Consider the following 24773-nt stretch of genomic DNA (forward strand, 5'->3'; position numbering starts at 1 on the left):
CAAGTAGAAGGACATGTCTGAGGCCTTTGTTTTGGAGTGGACTAGTAGCGGCTGATGAAGATGACGATTTATATGTGTATGTATATATATATACATATATATATATATATATATATATATATATATATATATATATATATATATATATATATATATATATATATAAACTAGTTCATAATCAATAAATCAAAACATTTTTTCATCCACGAATCCAATTTTCTCTTTCTAGGAAAGGAAAAAAGGTTCAAATGGAGGCTCAGGCGTGGCGCTGGACAGCGGCTGTAGCAGTAGTGTTCTTCATGGCCACCCTGGGTTGTGGACCTCAGGGCTCGGCTGCTCTTCGCTGCTACAAATGCAACAATTGCATCAAATATGAACTGAGTCAGTCACAGCACTGCGCTTCTACAGACACGCATTGTATGGTAAGGCACAACTACTTTTTTTCAATAGTTATGAGATTCTTCCTGTTTTTAATCGATTTCTCAATCTCTTGAGACATAGATCGGTAGGGTAAGCAATTTGATGACTTTATTCAACAGAGGGTCAGTGATATAAGATGTGCATGGGTAATACAACTCCGGTTTAGACCTTGACCTCTTAAAACATCAGCTTCATAATTTCAAAACTTAAAACTTAGTAGATAGGTGAAGAAACAGACACACAGACAGAAAGAAAGAGACGTTAACAGACACAGAGGTTAATAGCCAAATTATTCTTATCAGTATGCCCAAAGCATAAAAAGTTGAATCTTAACACGAGTTATAGACTACCTTGGATGTAGGCTACAAAGGAATGTGCCCCGAGTGTTTTTTTTTTTTTTATTTTTTTTTTCCAATGTGGCCCACGTCTCCTCTTTAACATTACATTTTGCAAAAACTATAGTTTTCAAAAAACAAGCTTGATCCGAAAAGTACTTTGCAAGGAGTTCTATCATTTCAATCACTTAAGTTTGTCACCCAATGTTAAAAAAACTTCGTTATTTAAGGGAATAAGAACCAACTTAAACCAAGTAAGAGTAGGATTTTTAAGCTAACAAGAGTGGTTTCAAATGTTTGAGGGAGTTAGAGATGAACATTCCCTAGATGCACAATATTCTACCTGATATCTATCTTCTTTCTGTTTTATGCCATGAATATATTTCTTAGTTACTTTATTAATCGGATTACCTTTGTTACTTGCTCGAGTTTGGCTTCATGTATCTTTTCCTTCTATTAGGTATGTATGTATGTATGTATGTATGCATATATATATATTTATATATTTATATATCTATATTCATATATATATACATATATTTTAGATATATAATATATATATATATATATATATATATATATATATATATATATATATATATATATATATATATATAAATATATATGACTGCACTCAATTTTTTATAGTAAGGTATGTACATTGAGAACGACAACTATAATACAAATTATAATGATAATAATTATAAAGACAAAATTATTCTTATCAGTATTTTTTTGCGTAGCACAAATGAATCGATATACTGTATAACCAATTCTCAAACAAAATGCAGGAAAACAAAATTTACTTGACATATCAAAAGCATGAGGCAACTATACAGAAAAACTGTAAATATCAACCCCCTTCTTATAGCATTTGTGTACTAATAATAACGATAGTAACAATAATAATAACAATAATATCAGTATCTTCTACTAGCCCAGAATAGAGAGTCAAAATAACAAGATTTAGGGAATGGGAAAATAAGATGAAAGAGGAAAGCCATGGCAAAATATACCTTATTAAATTCATCTCATAAATTCTCAAACTTCCTTTCATAAAATGTATGATACTACGTTGCATGCAAGAATCGGAAGCGAGTCTTATAAATAATATTCTCTTATATACTCGCGCTGGAAAAGTAATTTCCTGCTGCTATTCGCAAAGGAGAATGGAAGTAAGGGGAGGAACGGAGATTAGAATTATTGTAAAAAATGGTTATGCATATGATATTCTTCATATATAGCTAGATATATATATATATATATATATATATATATATATATATATATATATATATATATATATATACATATATATATAAATTATATAAATATATATATACATATATATATATATATAAAGTGTATTCATATATAACGGTATATATATGTGTATGTATAAAAAGAAAAAGAGATAATCATACAATAACTTTTAAATTATGCAAATCTCTCCTTACCTACTACACATATATATAATATATATATACATATATATACATATAGTATATATACATATACAGTATATATATATATATATATATATATATATATATACATATGTATATATATACATATATATATATATATATATATATATATATATATATATATATATATATATATATATATACATATACATATACATATATACAAATATATATATATAATATATAATATATATATACATATATATACATACATATATATACAGATACATTTACGTATATACATTCACACACACACACACACACACACATATATATATATATATATATATATATATATATATATATATATATATATATATATATATATATATATATATATATATGACCAGTGTCCATAAGAACATAGCAAATGCTGCATATGAAATATTTTAGGTAGTAAGTGGGCCAGGGCACCAGCCACCAGTTGAGATACTAACACTAGAGAGTTATTGGGTCCTTTGACTAGTCAAACAGTTGTACATTGGATCCTTCTCACTGGTTACGGCTCATTTGCCCTATGCCTACACATGACCCGAATAGTCTGGCATATTCTTTACAGATTCTCCTCTGTCCTCATACACCTTACAACACAGATTACCGAACAAATTTTCTTCTCTCAAGGGAATAACTACTGCACTGTTAATTGTTCAGTGGCTACTTTCCTCTTGGTAAGGGTCTAAGACTCTTTAGCTATGGTAAGCAGCTCTTCTAGAAGGGCACTCCAAACTCAAACCATTGTTCTCTTATCTATGGTAGTGCCATAGTCTCTGTACCATGGTCTTCCACTGTCTTGGGGTAGAGTTCTCTTGCTTGAGGGTACACTCAGGCACACCATTCTATCTTATTTCTCTTCCTTTTATTTTGTTTTTTAATTTTTTATAGTTCATAAATAAAAACTTTATTTTAATGTTATTATTCTTAAAATATTTAATTTTAATTGTTAATTACGTATTAACGTCCTCTTGTAATTTATTTTTATCTAATTTCCTTTCCTCACTCGGCTATTTAACCTGTTAGGAGTCCTTGGGCTTAGAGCATCTTGCTTTTCCAAAAAGGGTTGTAATAATAATAATAATCTGATAAGACATATATATCATTACAACACTTCCTCCCTCTTAGCTTATAAGGAGGACAGCAAAAGTCTTAACACTAAAAAAAAGACTACCGTTCAGTCAAGTGTTGCGTCGCGAACTTGTGTTCAACAAGTTGCGAGTCTTCGACGTTTCCACATCCTAAGGTAATTTCAGTACGATGAAACTTTACAAAATTAAACCCCATTTGACCTTCATTAACTGGTCGTTTCCCAAGCCATTCTCACACACGTACTTCTATTATCTCAAACATGTATCAAAGGACATTAACCTTAATGGCTTTCGAAACTCAGCACATTAAACTAGTCGACAAACTACAATTTCCAAGGCTGCCAACTTCTAAAGTTGTTAGATATTGGTCGATTTCCCTAATCAAAAGTCAGTTTAATATCGCACAACACTGATACATAGGATAACGTATTTTGTTCCATTAGAGAATATCTAAAATTATATACCGCACAAAAAAAAATACAATGAAGAATGGAAAATCTTTTGCAGCGGGACTGCCCAGCACAGTTCAAAGGCAAGAAATACAGGCCTAGAAAGTTTTATCATCTTTAATTTATATTAAAGAGAAAAGGGGAAGAGATACAAGGTCACCGGTAAATATTTTGATTTTGCTCTGCAACAAGGAAATATTTAAGTAAGTTAAAACACAAATTGGAAATATACTTAACAGTAGAATTTACCACATGAAGTTAGTAAGCTATCAACATGCAACTTTTTCATTGCTTAACAGGAATCCATTGGGATATTCTTGTATATATATTTCATGTTCGAAGGTTTGATATGATCTACATTGCCTTTGCCGATGAAAATGCAGTCAAATTCGAAAGCCAGCCGAAACTCTCATACGTCACTTATGGTCAGCGAACTATTGACTCTAAATCTACACAATGATCCCATTTTAGTGGAGTTTCAACATCAGCTGCATCGGATTCAATTTACTGAATATTGTGTCATATGACCCAGCGCTGGGACTGAGGAGTCCATTCAGGGGTCATGTACAAGTGGAGTAAAACCAGCAATTGTATTACGCATTAAAATTTAGAAGAGGTTGGGCAGCAAGATAAAACAAAGGAAATGAGAACAGAGGTAAAGTAGGGAGAATGACAAATATGGTTTACATATATCTGAATAGCTGGAAAGGCCATCAATGTAGAATATAAGATATTACCATCTAGTGATTGATTGCATTGCAACAATTATCTATGTGGAAATACGCCAGATTTTTTTCTAATATTTCGATTATTAGATAATCTTATGCTTGAATGCTCATCATCCTAACCTGTCTATGAAAAAGGTTTCCAACTGAATCCCAGGACACTGTTCTACTATGACTTTCAAAGAGTCGTAACCTGATGGTGGTACTATTCAAGAATACTTTAAGCCTTTAATGTATTTTTATCACAAACAAAAAATGGAATTAAGCAACCAATATACATGCCGATATTCTTATCATTTATCTCCATGATAATGGGACATTAACATTAAAAGCAAGGAAGCCTTTCTTTTGGAAGTGTATCTTTGGATTCAAAAGCAGGGTAGTATAGAGGAGGGTTGGTGAAACAAGGCCCTGCTACTCTTGGGACAGTAAGTGCCACACAGCACCTTTAAGACAGCATAAGTCTATAAACCTCTTTTAAAGGCCAATGGAGAGACAGGCAAGCCTTGGGATGTATGAAAGAATGTTTAAATGTATAGTATATTTCCCGGAGGTAAATGTTACTAGACATCAACACAAGAGATAAGTGGAGAAATTCTTAAACAAGATCAAGGAAAACTCAGAAAACACCAAAATCCTAATAAAGAAGGGAGACGAGATAAAATAAGCATAAATTTCCAAAACAATAAACAAACTAAAAGTAACAGGGTTTCAACAGATATTTGCATTAAAGGATGAAATTAAATTATTACAAAAAAAAGAGATGGAGTGATAAAAATTGCAGAGGATTTCTATACAATAATATACAATAATGATATAAGAAATAACTTTGTCAATAGAAATAATGAAACACCTCAGCCAGTCCCAAAAGTGACAGTAAGAGAAGTTAAGAAAGGAGAAGATGACCTAACAACATGATTTAATAACAGATCGAGGAGACTTCAAAGTCGTAAATTTACTCTCAGTAATATAAAAAAAAATAATATTTACAAATATCAAATTACCCCGATTAGAGAGAGAGCTAAACTTCAACCAATAAAAAGAGAAGACAGGCTTTAGAAGTGGGTATTCAACAACTGACCATATCCACGTAATTAACCACCTAATGAAAAAATCAACAGAGTACGACAAACCACTAAGTATATCATTTATACACTATGAAAAATCTTTTAATATTGTCAAATACATCAGTAATAATGAAATCACTTAAAAAAAGGTGAATTTTATGCTAGGACATTCGAAGATATATATACAGGAAGTACAGTTGCAGTCCAAAAACAACATGTAGTGAGTTACTTCCGATTGAAAAAGGAGTTAGACAGGGAGACTCCTAAACTATTCACAGCGTGCTTAGAAGAAATTTTTAAGAATTCATATTGGGAAAATGTAGGAATTAACATTTTCGTGGAATACCTTAACAACTTAAGATTTGCTGATGACAGTTCTATTTAGTGGGTCATGGAAAGAATTGCAAAAGGTGAGAGAAGATTGGAATAGAGAAAGCAGAAATGTAAGATTGAAAATTAATGTGATTAAAACTAAGATAATGTTCTATGAAAATGCATGGACAACAAATAATGCTTATGGACGAACCTCTGGAAATTCTTAAGGAATATCCATACTTGAACATGAAGTGTTTCAACAAGTCATGTGACCGAAATTGAAAGGAAGATAAGTATTAGAGGGAGATATTTTAGGTAAACAAAATGAGATTATGAGAAGTAAAATGCCACTTACTCTAAAATTAAAAGTATTTAATCAGATGGTCCTACCAGTATGAACTTATCCATAAAAAATTTGGAGCCTTACTAAAGCCTTGCAAAATAAGCTGGATACAACTGAGAGAGCAATGGGGAGAATGATGATAGGAATAACACAGACAAAATAAAAGGCGATGAGAATATAAGATCAAACTAAATTAGGTAGTAGGTTGGTTAGAGCACCAACCACCTGTTGAGATATACCTCTAGAGAGAATGGGGTCCTTTGACTTGCCACAATGTACTACATTGGATCCTTCTCTACAGTTACGGTTTATTTTCCATTTGCCTACACACACACCAAATAGTCTGGCCTATTCTTTACATATTTTCCTCTGTCCTCATACACCTGACAACACTGAGATCACGAAACAATTCTTCTTCACCCAAGGGGTTATTGCACTATAATTGTTCAGTGGTCTCTTTCCTCTTGGTAACGGTAGAAGAGACTTTAGCTATGGTAAGCAGGTCTTCTAGAAGGACACTCCAAAATCAAACCATTGTCCTCTAGTCTTGGGTAGTGCCAGAGCCTCTGTACCATGGTCGTCCACTGTCTTGGGTTAGAGTTCTCTTGCTTGAGGGTACACTCGGGCACACTATTCTGTCTTATTTCTCTTCCTCTTGTTTTTGTAAAAGTTTTATAGTTTATATAGGGGATATTTTTTGGAATGTTGTTACTGTTCTTAAAATATTTTATTTTTCCTTTCCTTTCCTCACTTGGCTATTTTCCCTGTTGAAGTCCCTGGGCTTATAGCATCCTGCTTTTCCAACTAGGGTTGTAGCTTAGTAAGTAATAATAATAATAATAATAATAATAATAATAATAATAATAATAATAATATGTAAAAAGAGAAATGGACATGGGCAGGACATATAATGAGAATGACAGATATGGTGATGACATCAGTAGGCATTAGACGTAAATATATTGATGGCAAAAGTAGGCTTTAGACGTAACTATTGTCGAAGGAACAAGTAAACTTAACATGTGAATAAGGAGATGTCACAAGTAGGCTTAGCATAAATATGATGCAATGGCACAAGTAGGCTTTACATGTAAATACATTGCTGGCACAAGTAGGCTTTTCAAAAATATATGGAGATGGTCCAAGTAGGATTTATGCATAAATATGGTGATAGCACAAGTAGGCTTTATACATAAATATGGTGATGGCACAAGTAGGCTTTATAAGTAAATATGGTGATGGCACAAGTAGGCTTTATACATAAAAATGGTGATGGCACAAGTAGGCTTTAGAAGTAAATACATTGAAGGCACATATAGGCTTTATACGTAAATACAGTAATGACAAAAGTAGGCTTTAGACGTAAATGTGGTGAAGGCACAAGCAGGCTTTAGACGTAAATATGGTGATTACATAAGTAGGCTTTAGATGTAAATATGATGATGGCGCAAGTAGCCTTTACACATGGCATATATATGGTGAAGGCGCAAGTAGGCTTTACATGTAAATAAGCTGATGGCACAAGTAGCCTTTAGACATAAATATGGTGATTATTATTATTATTATTAATATTAATATTATTATTATTATTATTACTTGCTAAGCTAAAACCCTAGATGGAAAAGCAGTATGCTTTAAGCACAGGGGCTCCAAGAAGGAAAATATCCCAGTGAGGAAAGGAAAAAGGAAAGTAAAATATTCTAAGGAAAATGCCAACATTAAAATGAATATCTCCTAAATAAACCATAAAAACCTGAAAAAATCAAGAGAAAGAGAAATAAGATGGAATAGTGTGCCCGAGTGTATCCTCAAGCCAGAGAACTCTACCCCAAGGCAGTGGAAGAGCATGGTAAAGTGTCCTCCTAGAAGAGCTGCTTACCATAGCTAAAGAGTCTGTTCTACCCTTACCAAGAGGAAAGTAGCCACTAAACAATTACAGTGCAGTAGTTAAACCCTTCAGTGAAGAGGAATTGTTTGGTAATCTGTATTGTCAAGTGTATGAGGACAAAGGAGAATATGTAGAGAATAGGCCAGACTATTCAGTGTGTGTAGGGAAAATGAAAATGAGCTGTAATCAATAAGAAGGATCCAATGTAGTACTGTCTGACCAGTTAAAAGAACCAATAACTCTCTAGCAGTAGTATCTCAGTGGTTGGTTGGTGCCCTGGCCAACTTACTGGGCTTCAGCCGTAACTATGGTGATGGCGCAAATAGGCTTTTGACGTAAATATGGTGATAACACAAGTAGGGTTTTGACGTAAATATGGTGACAGTACAAGTATGATTTAGATGTAAATATGGTGATGGCACAAGTATGCTTTAGACGTAAAAATGGTGATAACACAAGTAGGCTTTAGACTTAAATTATGGTAATGGCACAAGTAGGCTTTGGATGTAAATATGGTGACGCCACGTGTAAGCTTTAGACATTAAATATGGTGACGGCACAAGTATGCTTTAGATGCAATTTTGGTGGTGCCACAAGTAGACTTTTGACATAAATATGGGGAGGGCACAAGTAGGCTTTAGACATAAAGATAGTGACGGTACAAGTAGGCTTTAGATATAAATATATTGATGGCAAAAGTAGACTTTAGAAGTAAATATGGTGATGGCACAAGTAGGCTTTAGATGTAAATCTGGTGTTAGCACAAGTATGCTTTAGATGTAAGTTTGGTGGTGGCACAAGTAGGCTTTTGACATAAATATGGGGAGGGCACAAGTAGGCTTTAGACGTAAAGATGGTGACGGTACAAGTAGGCTTTAGACGTAAATATGGGATGGCTTGAGTAGACTTTACACATAAATATGGTGAAGGCACAAGTAGACTTTAGACGTAAATATAGTGATGCCACAAGTAGGCTTTGGATGTAAATATGGTGATGGCACAAGTAGGCTTTAGATGTAAGTATGGTGATGGCAAAAGTAGGCTTTAGATGTAAATATGGTGATGACACAAGTAGGCTTTAGATGTAAATATGGTGATAGGACAAGTAGGCTTTAGATGTAAATATGGTGATGGCACAAGTAAGCTTTAGATGTAAATATGGTGATGGCACATGTAAGCTTTAAAGATTTAAAGGTCGCTCATGAATGGCAGAGGCAAGGGACAGTGACATTGCCCTAGCAATCAGGACAATGCCCTAGAGACTGACCATATATTATATGATCAGTGCCCAAGCCTCCTCTCCACCCATACTAGGACCAGAGAGGGCCAGGCAGTGGCTGCTGATGACTCAGCAGATAGACCTATAGGCTCTCCCAGACCCCCAAACCTTAGATCACAAGGATGGTAAGGTTGCAGACACTAATGGCACCAACGAGTCTGAGTGGGACTCCCCCATCTGGCAAACACCAGACAGAGACGTTACCAATCAGGCCACAACCCATAAGGTGATGGCACAAGTAGGCTTTAGACATAAATACACTGATGGCACAAGTAGGCTTTAGACATAAATACACTGATGGCACAAGTAGGCTTTATGTGTAAATACGGTGATGGCACTTGTAGGTTACGCATCTAAATACAGTGATGGCACAAGTGGGATTTAGACGTAAATAAGGTAATGGCACAAGTAGGCTTTACATGTAAATAAGGTGAATGCACAAATAGGCTTTAAATGTAAATAAGGGGATGGAAAAAGTAGACTTTACATGCAAATAAGGTGATTGGACAAGTATGCTTTACAAGTAAATAAAGTGATGGCCCAAGTAGGCTTTCCACTTAAATAAGGTGATGGCACAAGTAGGCTTTACAAGTACATAAGGTGATAGCACAATTAGGCTTTACACGTACATAAGGTGATGGCACAAGTAGGCTTTAAATGTAAATACATCGAAGGCACAAGTAGGCTTTACATGTGAATACGGTGATGGTACAAGTATGCTTTAGACGTAATATGGTGAAGATACAAGTAGGCTTTAGTAGTAAATATGGTGATGGTACAAGTAAGCTTTACCATGGCTTTACACAAATACAGGCCTGGTCAGTGGGGGAAGAAGTCAGCATATACAGGTCGTTTAATATGGGGACACATAAGGAATGAGTTTAGTTGTGACAAGACAGATCTGATTATGCCCTCAGGCTAAAGGGACACTTGGCCATCAACAATTCTTCTTTCTCTCGCATATCACTTACTGAACATAAACACTTTGTTTCTCTTTATAGTCTACAGCTGATAATCCTCATAGAAAAATTAAGGGATAATACACACACAAAAAAAGGAGACGATTTTCAATAATTCGGCTAAGAAAATTAGACAGAGAAAAGAGTAATAAAATTAAAATAAAATTTTCCTGTGGCAGTAGCCTAATTCCAGGATCCACTAAATCCAAACTATGCTTGCATACCACAATAAACAATAATCTTAACAACTCAATTTCTAAAAATAAAAAGGCAAACATTTACGGCAATTCAAAATTATATTATACTATCTTTTGAACAATCGCCTGATCTTGCTATACATTTTCTTTACTTGAGGTATTTGACGGATTTAATTTTTAATTTTGACTGTCAATGTTGGCCATTTTCTGAGATAAGTTTCTTTCCAGTTGTCTGATAGAAGAAGGATGTCTTGGATTCAATATAATTAGACCTGAAGTGTAGCTGGCACACATCATAAGTGTTTAAATGCAATATCACTAGTGTTAATACCACGTTTTAGTCTTGGATTCAATATAATTATATCTGAAGTATAGCTGACACACATGAAGTGTTTAAATGCAATATTAAAGTGTTAATATCACGTTTTATAAAACTAAAGAGAGAGAGAGAGAGAGAGAGAGAGAGAGAGAGAGAGAGAGAGAGAGAGAGAGAGAGAGAGAGAGAGAGAGAGAGAGAGAGAGAGAACAACCGAAGGGTGAGGAAACAAGAATTGGAATAAAAGAAATCGAAGGGAGACTGAAGTAGTCAGCAGCAAAGGAAAAAAGGGTGTGAATACCCAAGTAATTTTGTAAACAGTTTGGTAATCTTTTCATCATCATACAAGAAACTGATATTCTGTGACTAATACCACATGAGAAATATAATGCAATTATAATTTTTACAATAATAAACACGGTACTTCACCTACTATTATAGTTGGGAACATATTGGGCTCCCTTGATAGTGTGCAACCACTTGGCTTTTTATTAATCAGCATTTGGAAAGAAAAACACTCACTTTCGGTCCATTTTGGTAATTCCCTTTAAAATTTGGTATAAAGGAACAAAAATGGCCTTAGCCTGGATTCCAAAACGGTAAAATTTTCCATAATAACAGCAGAAAACTGTGGAGAAATAAGGGGATACCCCTTTATTCACAGCCTGTAGCACCACTATGAAAGCACTACTCGTGTAACATCAGATCACAGCCTATAAAATCACTATGAAAGCACTACTCATGTAACGCCAGATCACAGCCAATAACACCATTATGAAAGCACTACTCGTGTAACGTCAGATCACAGCCTATAACACCGCTATGAAAGTACTACTCGTGTAACGTCAGATCACAGCCTATAAAAACATTATGAAAGCACTACTCGTGTAACGTCAGATCACAGCTTATAACACCGCTATGAAAGCACTACTCGTGTAACGTCAGATCACAGCTTATAACACCATTATGAATGCACTACTCGTGTAACGTCAGATCACAGCCTATAGCACCACTATGAAAGCACTACTCGTGTAACGTCAAATCAGAGCCTATAGCACCACTATGAAAGCACTACTCGTGTAACGTCAGATCACAGCTTATAACACCATTATGAATGCACTACTCGTGTAACGTCAGATCACAGCCTATAGCACCACTGTGAAAGCACTACTCGTGTAACGTCAGATCACAGCCTATAGCACCACTGTGAAAGCACTACTCGTGTAACGTCAGATCACAGCCTATAGCACCACTATGAAAGCACTACTCGCGTAACGTCGGCTCACAGCCTATAGCACCACTATGAAAGCACTACTCGTGTAACGTCAGATCACAGCTTATGACACCATTATGAATGCACTACTCGTGTAACGTCAGATCACAGCCTATAGCACCACTATGAAAGCACTACTCGTGTAACGTCAGATCACAGGCTATAGCACCACTATGAAAGCACTACTCATGTAACGTCAGATTACAGCCTATAACACCGCTATGAAAGCACTACTCGTGTAACGTCAGATCACAGCCTATAGCATCAATATGAAAGCACTACTCGTGTAACGTCAGATCACAGCCAATAGCACCACTATGAAAGCACTACACGTGTAACGTCAGATTACAGCCTATAGCACCACTATGAAACCACTACTTGTGTAACGTCAGATCATAACCTATAGCACCACTATGAAAGCACTACTCGTGTAACGTCAGATCACAGCTTATAACACCATTATGAATGCACTACTCGTGTAACGTCAGATCACAGCCTATAGCACCACTATGAAAGCACTACTCGTGTAACGTCAGATCGCAGGCTATTGCACCACTATGAAAGCACTACTCATGTAACGTCAGATTACAGCCTATAACACCGCTATGAAAGCACTACTCGTGTAACGTCAGATCACAGCCTATAACACCTCTATGAAAGCACTACTTGTGAACGTCAGATCACAGCCTATAGCACCACTATGGAAGCACTACTCGTGTAACGTCAGATCACAGCCTATAACACTACTATAAAAGCACTACTCGTGTAACGTCAGATCTCAGCCCATAGCACCACTATGAAACCACTACTTGTGTAACGTCAAGATTCACAGCCTATAACACCGCTATGAAAGCACTACTCATGTAACGTCAGATCACAGCCTATAACACCATTATGAAAGCACTACTCGTGTAACGTCAGATCACAGCCTATAACACCGCTATGAAAGCACTACTCATGTAATGTCAGATCACAGCCTATAACACCATTATGAAAGCACTACTCGTGTAACGTCAGATCACAGCCTATAACACCGCTATGAAAGCACTACTCGTGTAACGTCAGTTCACAACCCATGGCATCACTATGAAAGCACTACTCGTGTAACGTCAGATCACAGCCTATAGAACCACTATGGAAGCACTAAACGTGTAACGTCAGATCACAGCCTATAGCACCACTATGAAACCACTATTTGTGTAACGTCAGATCATAGCCTATAGCACCACTATGAAAGTACTACTCGTGTAACGTCAGATCACAGCTTATAACACCATCATGAATGCACTACTCGTGTAACGTCAGATCACAGCCTATAGCACCACTATGAAAGCACTACTCGTGTAAGGTCAGATCACAGGCTATAGCACCACTATGAAAGCACTACTCATGTAACGTCAGATTACAGCCTATAACACCGCTATGAAAGCACTACTCGTGTAATGTCAGATCACAGCCTATAACACCACTATGAAAGCACTACTTGTGTAACGTCAGATCACAGCCTATAGCACCACTATGGAAGCACTACTCGTGTAATGTCAGATCACAGCCTATAACACTACTATAAAAGCACTACTCGTGTAACGTCAGATCACAGCCTATAGCATCACTATGAAAGCACTACTCGTGTAACGTCAGATCACAGACTATAGCATCACTATGAAAGCACTACACGTGTAACGTCAGATCACAACCTATAGCACCAATATGAAACCACTACTTGTGTAACGTCAGATCATAGCCTATAGCACCACTATGAAAGCAATACTCGTGTAACGTCAGATCACAGCCTATAACACCATTATGAATGCACTACTCGTGTAACGTCAGATCACAGCCTATAACACCACTATGAAAGCACTACTCGTGTAACGTCAGATCACAGGCTATAGCACCACTATGAAAGCACTACTCATGTAACGTCAGATAATAGCCTATAGCACCACTATGAAAGCACTACTCGTGTAATGTCAGATCACAGCCTATAGCATCACTGTGAAAGCACTACTCGTGTAACGACATATCACAGGCTATAGCACCACTATGAAAGCACTACTCATGTAACGTCAGATTACAGCCTATAGCACCACTATGAAAGCACTACTCGTGTAATGTCATATCACAGGCTATATCACCACTATGAAAGCACTACTCATGTAACGTCAGATCACAGGCTATAGCACCACTATGAAAGCACTACTCATGTAACGTCAGATTACAGCCTATAGCACCACTATGAAAGCACTACTCGTGTAATGTCAGATCACAGCCTATAGCATCACTGTGAAAGCACTACTTGTGTAACGTCAGATCACAGGCTATAGCACCACTATGAATGCACTACTCATGTAACGTCAGATTACAGCCTATAGCACCACTATGAAAGCACTACTCGTGTAATGTCAGATCACAGGCTATAGCACCACTATGAAAGCACTACTCATGTAACGTCAGATCACAGGCTATAGCACCACTATGAAAGCACTACTCATGTAACGTCAGATTACAGCCTATAGCACCACTATGAAAGCACTACTCATGTAACGTCAGATTATAGCCTATAGCACCACTATGAAAGCACTACTCGTGTAATGTCAGATCACAACCTATAGCACCAATATGAAACCACTACTTGTGTAACGTCAGATCATAGCCTATAGCACCACTATGAAAGCAATACTCGTGTAACGTCAGATCACAGCCTATAACACCATTATGAATGCACTACTCGTGTAACGTCAGATCACAGCCTATAGCACCACTATGAAAGCACTACTCGTGTAACGTCAGATCACAGGCTATAGCACCACTATGAAAGCACTACTCATGTAACGTCAGATTATAGCCTATAGCACCACTATGAAAGCACTACTCGTGTAATGTCAGATCACAGCCTATAGCATCACTGTGAAAGCACTACTCGTGTAACGACATATCACAGGCTATAGCACCACTATGAAAGCACTACTCATGTAACGTCAGATTACAGCCTATAGCACCACTATGAAAGCACTACTCGTGTAATGTCAGATCACAGGCTATAGCACCACTATGAAAGCACTACTCATGTAACGTCAGATCACAGGCTATAGCACCACTCATGTAACGTCAGATTACAGCCTATAGCACCACTATGAAAGCACTACTTCTGTAACGTCAGATCACAGGCTATAGCACCACTATGAAAGCACTACTTGTGTAACGTCAGATCACAGGCTATAGCACCACTATGAAAGCACTACTCATGTAACGTAGGATTACAGCCTATAGCACCACTATGAAAGCACTACTTCTGTAACGTCAGATCACAGGCTATAGCACCACTGTGAAAGCACTACTCGTGTAACGTCAGATCACAGCCTATAGCATCACTATGAAAGCACTACTCGTGTACGTCAGATCACAGCCTATAGCATCACTATGAAAGCACTACTCATGTAACGTCAGATCACAGCCTATAGCACCACTATGAAAGCACTACTCATGTAACGTCAGATCACAGGCTATAGCACCACTATGAAAGCACTACTCGTGTAACGTCAGATCACAGCCTATAGCATCACTATGAAAGCACTACTCATGTAACGTCAGATCACAGGCTATAGCACCACTATGAAAGCACTACTCATGTAACGTCAGATCACAGGCTATAGCACCACTATAAAAGCACTACTCGTGTAACGTCAGATCACAGCCTATAGCATCACTATGAAAGCACTACTCGTGTAACGTCAGATCACAGGCTATAGCACCACTATGAAAGCACTACTCATGTAACGTCAGATTACAGCCTATAGCACCGCTATGAAAGCACTACTCGTGTAATGTCAGATTACAGCCTCTAGCATCACTGTGAAAGCACTACTCGTGTAACGTCAGATCACAGCCTATAGTACCACTATGAAAGCACTGCTCATGTAACGTCAGATTACAGCCTATAGCACCACTATAAAACCACTACTTGTGTAACGTCAGATCATAGCCTATAGCACCACTATGAAAGCACTACTCGTGTAACGTCAGATCACAGGCTATAGCTTCACTATGAAAGCACTACTCATGTAACGTCAGATCACAGCCTATAGCACCACTATGAAAGCACTACTCGTGTAACGTCAGATCACCAGCTATAGCACCACTATGAAAGCACTACTCATGTAACGTCAGATTACAGCCTATAGCACCACTATGAAAGCACTACTCGTGTAACATCAGATCACAGCCTATAGCATCACTGTGAAAGCACTACTCGTGTAACGTGAGATCACAGCCTATAGCACCACTGTGAAAGCACTACTCATGTAACATCAGATCACAGCATATAGCACCACTGTGAAAGCACTACTCGTGTAACGTCAGATCACAACCTACAGCACCACTATGAAAGCACTACTCGTGTAACGTCAGATCACAGCCTACAGCACCACTATGAAAGCACTACTCGTGTAATGTCAGATCACAGCCTCTAGCATCACTGTGAAAGCACTACTCGTGTAACGTCAGATCACAGCCTTTAGCACCACTATGAAAGCACTGCTCATGTAACGTCAGATTACAGCCTTTAGCACCACTATAAAACCACTACTTGTGTAACGTCAGATCATAGCCTATAGCACCACTATGAAAGCACTACTCGTGTAATGTCAGATCACAGGCTATAGCACCACTATGAAAGCACTACTCATGTAACGTCAGATCACAGCCTATAGCACCACTATGAAAGCACTACTCGTGTAACGTCAGATCACCGGCTATAGCACCACTATGAAAGCACTACTCATGTAACGTCAGATTACAGCCTATAGCACCACTATGAAAGCACTACTCGTGTAACATCAGATCACAGCCTATAGCATCACTGTGAAAGCACTACTCGTGTAACGTGAGATCACAGCCTATAGCACCACTGTGAAAGCACTACTCGTGTAACATGAGATCACAGCCTATAGCACCACTGTGAAAGCACTACTCGTGTAACGTCAGATCACAGCCTACAGCACCACTATGAAAGCACTACTCGTGTAACGTCATATCACAGCCTACAGCACCACTATGAAAGCACTACTCGTGTAACGTCAGATCACAGCCTACAGCACCACTATGAAAGCACTACTCGTGTAACGTCAGATCACAGCCTACAGCACCACTATGAAAGCACTACTCGTGTAATGTCAGATCACAGCTTAAAGCACCACTATGAAAGCATTACTCAGGTAACGTCAGATAACAGACTATAACACCTCTATGAAAGCACTACTCGTGTTACATCAGATCAAAGCCTGTAGCACCACTATGAAAGAAACTACTCCTGTAACACCAGATCACAGCCTATAGCACCACTATGAAAACAGTACTTGTGTAACGTCAGACCTTTCTTACCCGCCTAATGACCCGGCCTCCACTTGACTTTACACGTAAGTAAGCTTTAGACGTGCATAAGATGATGGCACATGTAGGTTTTACATGTAAATATGGTGATGGCAAAAGAAGACTATAAAAGTAAATATGGTGATGACACTAGTAGGCTTTAGATGTAAATATGGTGATGGCACAAGTCGGCTTTAAATGGAAATATGGAGAGGGTGCTAGTAGACTTTGAACGTAAATAGGGTGATGGCACAAGTGAACTTTGGACGTAAATACGGTGATGGCATAAGTAGGCTTTAGACGTGAATATGGAGATGGCACAATTAGGCTTTGGATGTAAATATGGGGATGGCACAAGTAGGCTTTAAACGTCAATATAGTGATGGCACAAGTAGGCTTTAAGATGTAAATATGGTGATGGCACAAGTAGGATTTAGATGTAAATATGGTGATGGCACGAGTAGGTTCTATAGGCTTTGGATGCAAATATGGTGATGGCACAAGTAGGCTTTAGACGTGAATATGGTGATAGCACGAGTCGACTTTAAACGTAAATATAGTGATGGCACAAGTAGGCTTTAGATGTAAATATGGTGATGGCTCAAGTAGACTTTAAACATAAATATAGTGATGGCACAAGTATGCTTTTAGATGTAAATATAGTGATGGCACAAGGAGGCTTTAGGTGTAAATATGCTGATGTCACAAGTAGACTTTAAATGTAAATATGGTGATGGCATAGCCTAAGTAGGCTTTAGATGTAAATATGGTGATGGCACAAGTAGACTTTAAAAGTCAATATTGTGGTGGCACCAGCAGGATTTGGATGTAAATATGGTGAGGGCACAAGTAGGCTTTGGGTGTGAATATGGTGATGACACAAGCAAGTAGGCTTTATATGTAAATATGGTGATGGCACAAGTAGGCTTTAGATGTAAATATGGTGATGGCACAAGTAGACTTTAAACATAAATATGGTGATGGCACAAGTAGGCTTTGGATATAAATATGGTGATGGCACAAGGAGGCTTTATATGTAAATATGGTGATGGCACAAGTGGACTTTAAAAGTAAATATGGTGATGGCACAAGCAAGTTTTGGATGTAAATATGGTGATGGCACAAGTAGGCTTTATAGGCTTTGGGTGTAAATATGGTAAAGGTAAAAGTAGGCTTTAGACATGAATATGGTGATGGCCCAAGTAGGCTTTGGATGTAAATATGGTTATGGAACAAGTAGGCTTTAGATGTAAATATGGTGATGGCATAAATAGGCTTTATATGTAAATATGGGGATGATACAAGTAGGCTTTGGATGAGAATATGGTGATGACACAAGTAGGCTTTATAGGCTTTGGATGTAAATATGGTGATGGCACAAGTAGGCTTTAGACGTGAATATGGTGATGGCACAAGAAGGCTTTAGATGTAAATATGGTGATGGCACAAGTACATTTTAAACATAAATAATTTGATGGCACAAGTAGGCTTTGGATGTTGATATGGTGATGGCACAAGTAGGCTTTAGATGTAAATAAGGTGATGGTACAAGTAGGCTTTGGATGTTGATATGATGATCGCAAAAGTAGGCATTAGACATGAATATGGTGATAGCACAAGTAGTCTTTAGATGTAAATATGGTGATGGCACAAGTAGACCAGACGTAAACGTGGTGATAGCACAAGTAGGCTTTAGACATAAATATGGTGATGGCGCAAGTAGGCTTTAGACATAAATATGGTGATGGCGCAAGTAGGCTTTAGACATAAATATGGTGATGGCTCAAGTAGGCTTTAGGCATAAATATAGTGATGGCACAAGTAGACTCTAGACGTAGGCTTTATACGCAAATGCGGTAATGGCACAAATAAGCTTTACACGTAAATACGTTGATGCCACAAGGAAACTTTTTACGTAAATATGGTGATGTCACAAGTAGGTTTTACACAAAAACGATGATGGATCCAGTAGGATTTAGACATAAATATGGTGATGGCAAAATCAAGCTTTAGACATGAATATATTTATGACACAAGTAGGCTTTGACTATGAATACATTGATGGCACAATTTGGCTTTAGTTGTAAATAAGTTGCTGGCACAAGTTGTTTAGATATAAATACGATGATGGCAAACATGAGCTTTAGACGTAAATATGTTAATGGCACAATTAGACTATAGACGTGAAAGGTTGATGGCACAAGTAAGCCTTAGATAGCACAAGTAGGCTTTAGACATAAATATGTTGATGGCATAAGTAGGCTTCAGACGTATATACGACGATGGCACAAGTAGGCTTTACATGCAAATATGGAGAAGGGACAAGCACGCATTACAAATACGGTAATGGAACAAGAAGGCTTTACATGTAGCCTAAATACAGCGATGAAACAGCCAGGTTTTAGCTATTAGCATGTTAATAGCTCAAGTAGGCTTTACATGTAAGTACGTTGATGGCACATGTAGGCTCTACATGTAAATATGGGTATGACACATATAACCTTTAGATGTAAATATGTTGATGGCACAAGTAGGCTTTAGACATAAATACGTTAATGGCACAAGTAGGCTTTAGACGTAAATACGGTTATGGTACAAGTGGGATTTAGAAATGAATATGGTGATGGTACAAGTAGGCTACAAAACTAAATATGATGATGACATAAGTAGGCTTTACACATGAATACGGTGATGGCACAAGTAGGCTTTAGACATTAGTATGTAATAACACTAGGCTTTAGACGTTAGTATGTTGATGGTACAAGAAGTCTTTAGATGTGAATATGTTGACGGCTCAAGTAGGCTCTACACATAATACGGAGATGGCATAAGTAGGCTTAGAAGCTAGTATGTTATTGGCACGGGTTGGCTTCAGACCTGTATACGTTGAAGGCATAAATAGGCTTTATAATCAAATACAGTGATGACACAAGTAGGCTTTAGACATAAATATGGAGATGGCACAAGTAAGCTTTGGATGTAAATACAGTGATGGCACAAATAGGCTTTACACATAAATATGTAGATGGCCCAAGTAGGCTTCAGACATAAATACAGTGATGGCACAAGTAGGCTTTAGATGTAAATACGGTCATGGCACAATTAGGCTTCATACATAAATACGTTAATGGCATAATTAGGCTTTACAAGAAAGTTCGGTGAGGGCATAAGTGAGATTTAGACATAAATATGAAGATGGCACAAGTAGGCTTCAGACGTAAATACGTTGATGGCACAAGTAGGCTTTACACTAAATACAGAGATGGCACAAATAGACTTCAGAAATCAGTATGTTGATGGCATAAGTAGTCTTTAAACATAAATACGTTCATGGCACAAGTAGGCTTTACATATAAATATGGAGATGGCACAAGTAGGCTTTACATATAAATATGGAGATGGCACAAGTAGGCTTTAAATACTAGTTTGTTGATGTGACAAGTAGGCTTTAGACGTAAATACGTTGATGAAACAGTGACGGCGCACATAAGCTATAGACATAAATACAGTGATATCACAAGTAGGCTTTAGATGCAAATGCAGTGATGACACATTTAGGGTTTACACGTAAATACTATTGTAGCCCAGGTAGTGTTTAGATGTGAATCCGTAATGGCACAACTAGGTTTTGGACGTACATACAGTGAGGTCACAAGTAGCCTTTAAATGTAAATATACTGATAGCAAAAGTAGGGTTTGTATGTATATGCTGTAATGGCAAAACCAGTCTTTAAACAAAATTACAGTTATGGTACAGAAAGGTTATACGGATAGTATACATAATTGACGGTATAAGTGGTTTCAAGTCAAATCAAAGTGACAAGTATATAGGCTAGAGCTCTATAAGAATGACATTAGAAGTTGGCTAACTAAAAATAGTTGATAGTGTAGAGAGACTTAGTCCAATCAGAATGTTGGTAACAATACAATTACTATGCTGTATGAAAACTCCTATAGGAAGAACAATACCGGATTGTTTATGTACCTTCCGAGTAACAGCACACATTGAAGTAGGCCTAATTACTAAGAGTAATCTATATAAGTTAAATTAGGTGGTAAAGTTTTATTGTATTACAGATTCTCATTTTAAACAGAAAATATATGTTTTCCTGTAGTAAATAACGTGATTTGACCGAATTTGACCTTCGTTTCAACCCCAAACAAACAGAACAACCAGTTCGACTAACTTTAAGTAGCCGTACTGGTTGCTGTTATTACGACTGAAATGAAGGTGAAAATTGGTTAAATCACGTTATTTTCTACAGGAAAACATATATTTTCTATTAAAATTTTTAAATATAAGGTCTCTTGTTATATATTTTCTGTTAAAATGTTTAAATATAATGACTTGATCAATTTCTGTGTCACTTCACTCGTCAAGAACGTATGTACTGCGAACGCTTACATTAGCAATGTTACGCAACGTTACCAAAGTTACACTGAGATTGCTAACATTAGCAATGCTACGATAATATTAGCAAGTGTATTTTAAAGAAATTTTCCATATTTCCATATATAAAACGGTACAAAAGGGTACAGAACCTAACAAACCAACCTAACCTAACCTAGAAGTTCCCAGGTTACAACCCCTACCCGGGGGCAAGCCCCCGGACCCCCTTCCCAGGTCACAACCCCTAGCCGGGGCCAAGCCCCAGGACCCCCTTCCCTGGTCACAACCCCTATCCAAGGTTCTACCTGCAAATACAGGTATATAAAATTAAAGAAATTAATGACTTACTTTTATGACCAGGACGACGAAACTTGTAGGTCACCGGGGTGTTGTGACTGTGAGTCTGTGACGTCTTAACTTCTTTGTCTTAGTTTAGTACTGTACTTTGAACACTGTAAACGTTGGGTTATTACATTACGAGATTTAAGAAAATTATCAACATTGGAATTCACCAAAATACTTTCAAGTATGGATCGCTGCAGTCGTTACAAGTTTCTAAAACTGCCATCGTAAAAAACGCAAAAAGACACCACTTGAACTAACAGAGACCTGACTTCGACAAAGGTTTCCACGAAAAAGGTTTTGTTGGAAGGTGGGGGTAGGGAAATATTAAACCCCCTGTGCAAACTTTCCATACGCATGGGTTCGTGATTGGTTAACGGAAAAGCAACGGAGTCTAGAGAGTAAACACGAATGAACCAGAATGGGAAACTTGTCCAGTGCAAGTATTTATGTGAAATGTGGGGGTGACAAGGTAATAACAAAATGTATAAAAGTAATATAGCAAGATAAAATGGAGTGTATGATAAATAATATTTAATGGGAACATAAAATGAGGTGATTTTATAAGGTAACGGATAATAAAACGAGTAATACTGGGGTCAAACGTAATATGTATACGAGGGTATTACATAAAAGGGATGGTAATAGTTGTACTGGGTCAAATCATATACAGTACTGTACTGTACTTGAATAAAGCGGATGAAGTCGAAAAGTTAAATTTGACGGCTAGAGAAGAAGAAATCCTATTGGTGGAGGAGGGGTTTTAGCGCAGAAGGACGAAACCTGCTATGTACAAACGAACGAACGAGAGCGACTACTGTACAACCGACAAGTAGAATGACGAAAAATAAATGGAAATCACTGCTAATGTTAGCATGTTACGCTAACACTGCTAATGTTACATGGCGCAGTTCAATATTACCGTATTTTTTCATGAGACATAGCCTTTGCAACGGCGCCTCCAAAGTTTATCCTCTTACACTGTTTTGTCTTTTCCTCCGTTTATTATACATCCAAGAAGGTAATGTATAGAGAAGAAAAGGCTTGTTTTACCATTATATACCAATTCCCCAGTATGTTTTCCCCACCCAAAACCCCGAGTTCCCACTTGGGGTCCCCAATTATCATAGGATATATATATATATATATATATATATATATATATATATATATATATATATATATATATATATATATATATATATATATATATAAAATATATATAAATATATATATATATATATATATATATATATATATATATATATATAAATATATATATATATATATATATATATATATATATATATATATATATATAAATATATATAAATATATATATATATATATATATATATATATATATATATATATATATATAATATATATATATATATATATATATATATATATATATATATATATATAATATATATATATAATATATATATATATATATATATATATATATATATATATATATAAAATATATATATATATATATATAAATATATATATATATATATATATATATATATATATATATATATATATATATATATATATATATATATATATATATATATATATATATATATATATATATATATACAGTATATATATATATATATATATATATATATATATATATATATATATATATATATATATATATATATATATATATATATATATATAAATATCTATATATATCTATATATATATATATATAAATATCTATATATATATATATATATATATATATATATATATATATATATATATATATATATATATATATATAAATATCTATATATATATATATATATATATATATATATATATATATATATATATATATATATATATATATATATATTTCAAATAAGCCATATATATTAATACATTAAAGTCTGGATTCTCTTAACGAGCTCGGGATCAGAGCCCCAGGCGAAATCACTCAAAGACTATAGTATCAGACCGGCCGGGATTTGAACCCAGGTCCAGGATACCTGTATGCCAGTGACCATGCCACTCAGCCACGAAGAAAGATAAAAGTCAATGACAATTCTTCTGTACATATACCTGTCAAATTCAGGTTTTCTGTACTTAGAATTGAAATCAACCCATCTTCACCATCGTAGCTAATTGGTAGATTTGGGACTTGGCATTCGATTAATGATAAATTTTTTGGTCGTTAAGAGAATTAAGACTTTAATGTATTAATATATATGGCTTATTTGAAATATGAAAAACACATTTAAATGTGCAAAAATTTATCGTATATATATATATATATATATATATATATATATATATATATATATATATATATATATATATATATTTCTGAAAATATTCATTTGCGACGGGAACGAGTGTCATTTTCGAAGAGAGGGGAATTTCTTCTGTAGAAAAAAATAGTTTTTTGCTTAGGTTACATTGCCCTGTAATACAGTACAATAATACCCCTAGGTTAGGTCTTTTCCGGTAACTTAAAATTGTAATTTACCCGTTCTTGTTATGAAGAGTAATA

The 24773-nt window shown here is 36.0% G+C and overlaps 1 protein-coding gene across 1 annotated transcript in view; it reads left to right on the forward strand.

Moving 5' to 3' along the window:
- The first annotated feature begins 233 nt into the window (after positions 1-233).
- LOC137616967 (uncharacterized) overlaps positions 234-24773 on the forward strand; it is a 64351-nt gene continuing 39811 nt past the window's right edge. The window contains exon 1 of the mRNA XM_068346836.1: positions 234-422. Coding sequence (XP_068202937.1) covers positions 249-422 — 174 coding nt within the window. The 5' untranslated portion in view covers positions 234-248. The remainder of the gene's footprint in view (positions 423-24773) is intronic.

The sequence above is a fragment of the Palaemon carinicauda genome, chromosome 23, assembly GCF_036898095.1.
Source record: "Palaemon carinicauda isolate YSFRI2023 chromosome 23, ASM3689809v2, whole genome shotgun sequence".
Lineage (NCBI taxonomy): Eukaryota > Metazoa > Arthropoda > Malacostraca > Decapoda > Palaemonidae > Palaemon > Palaemon carinicauda.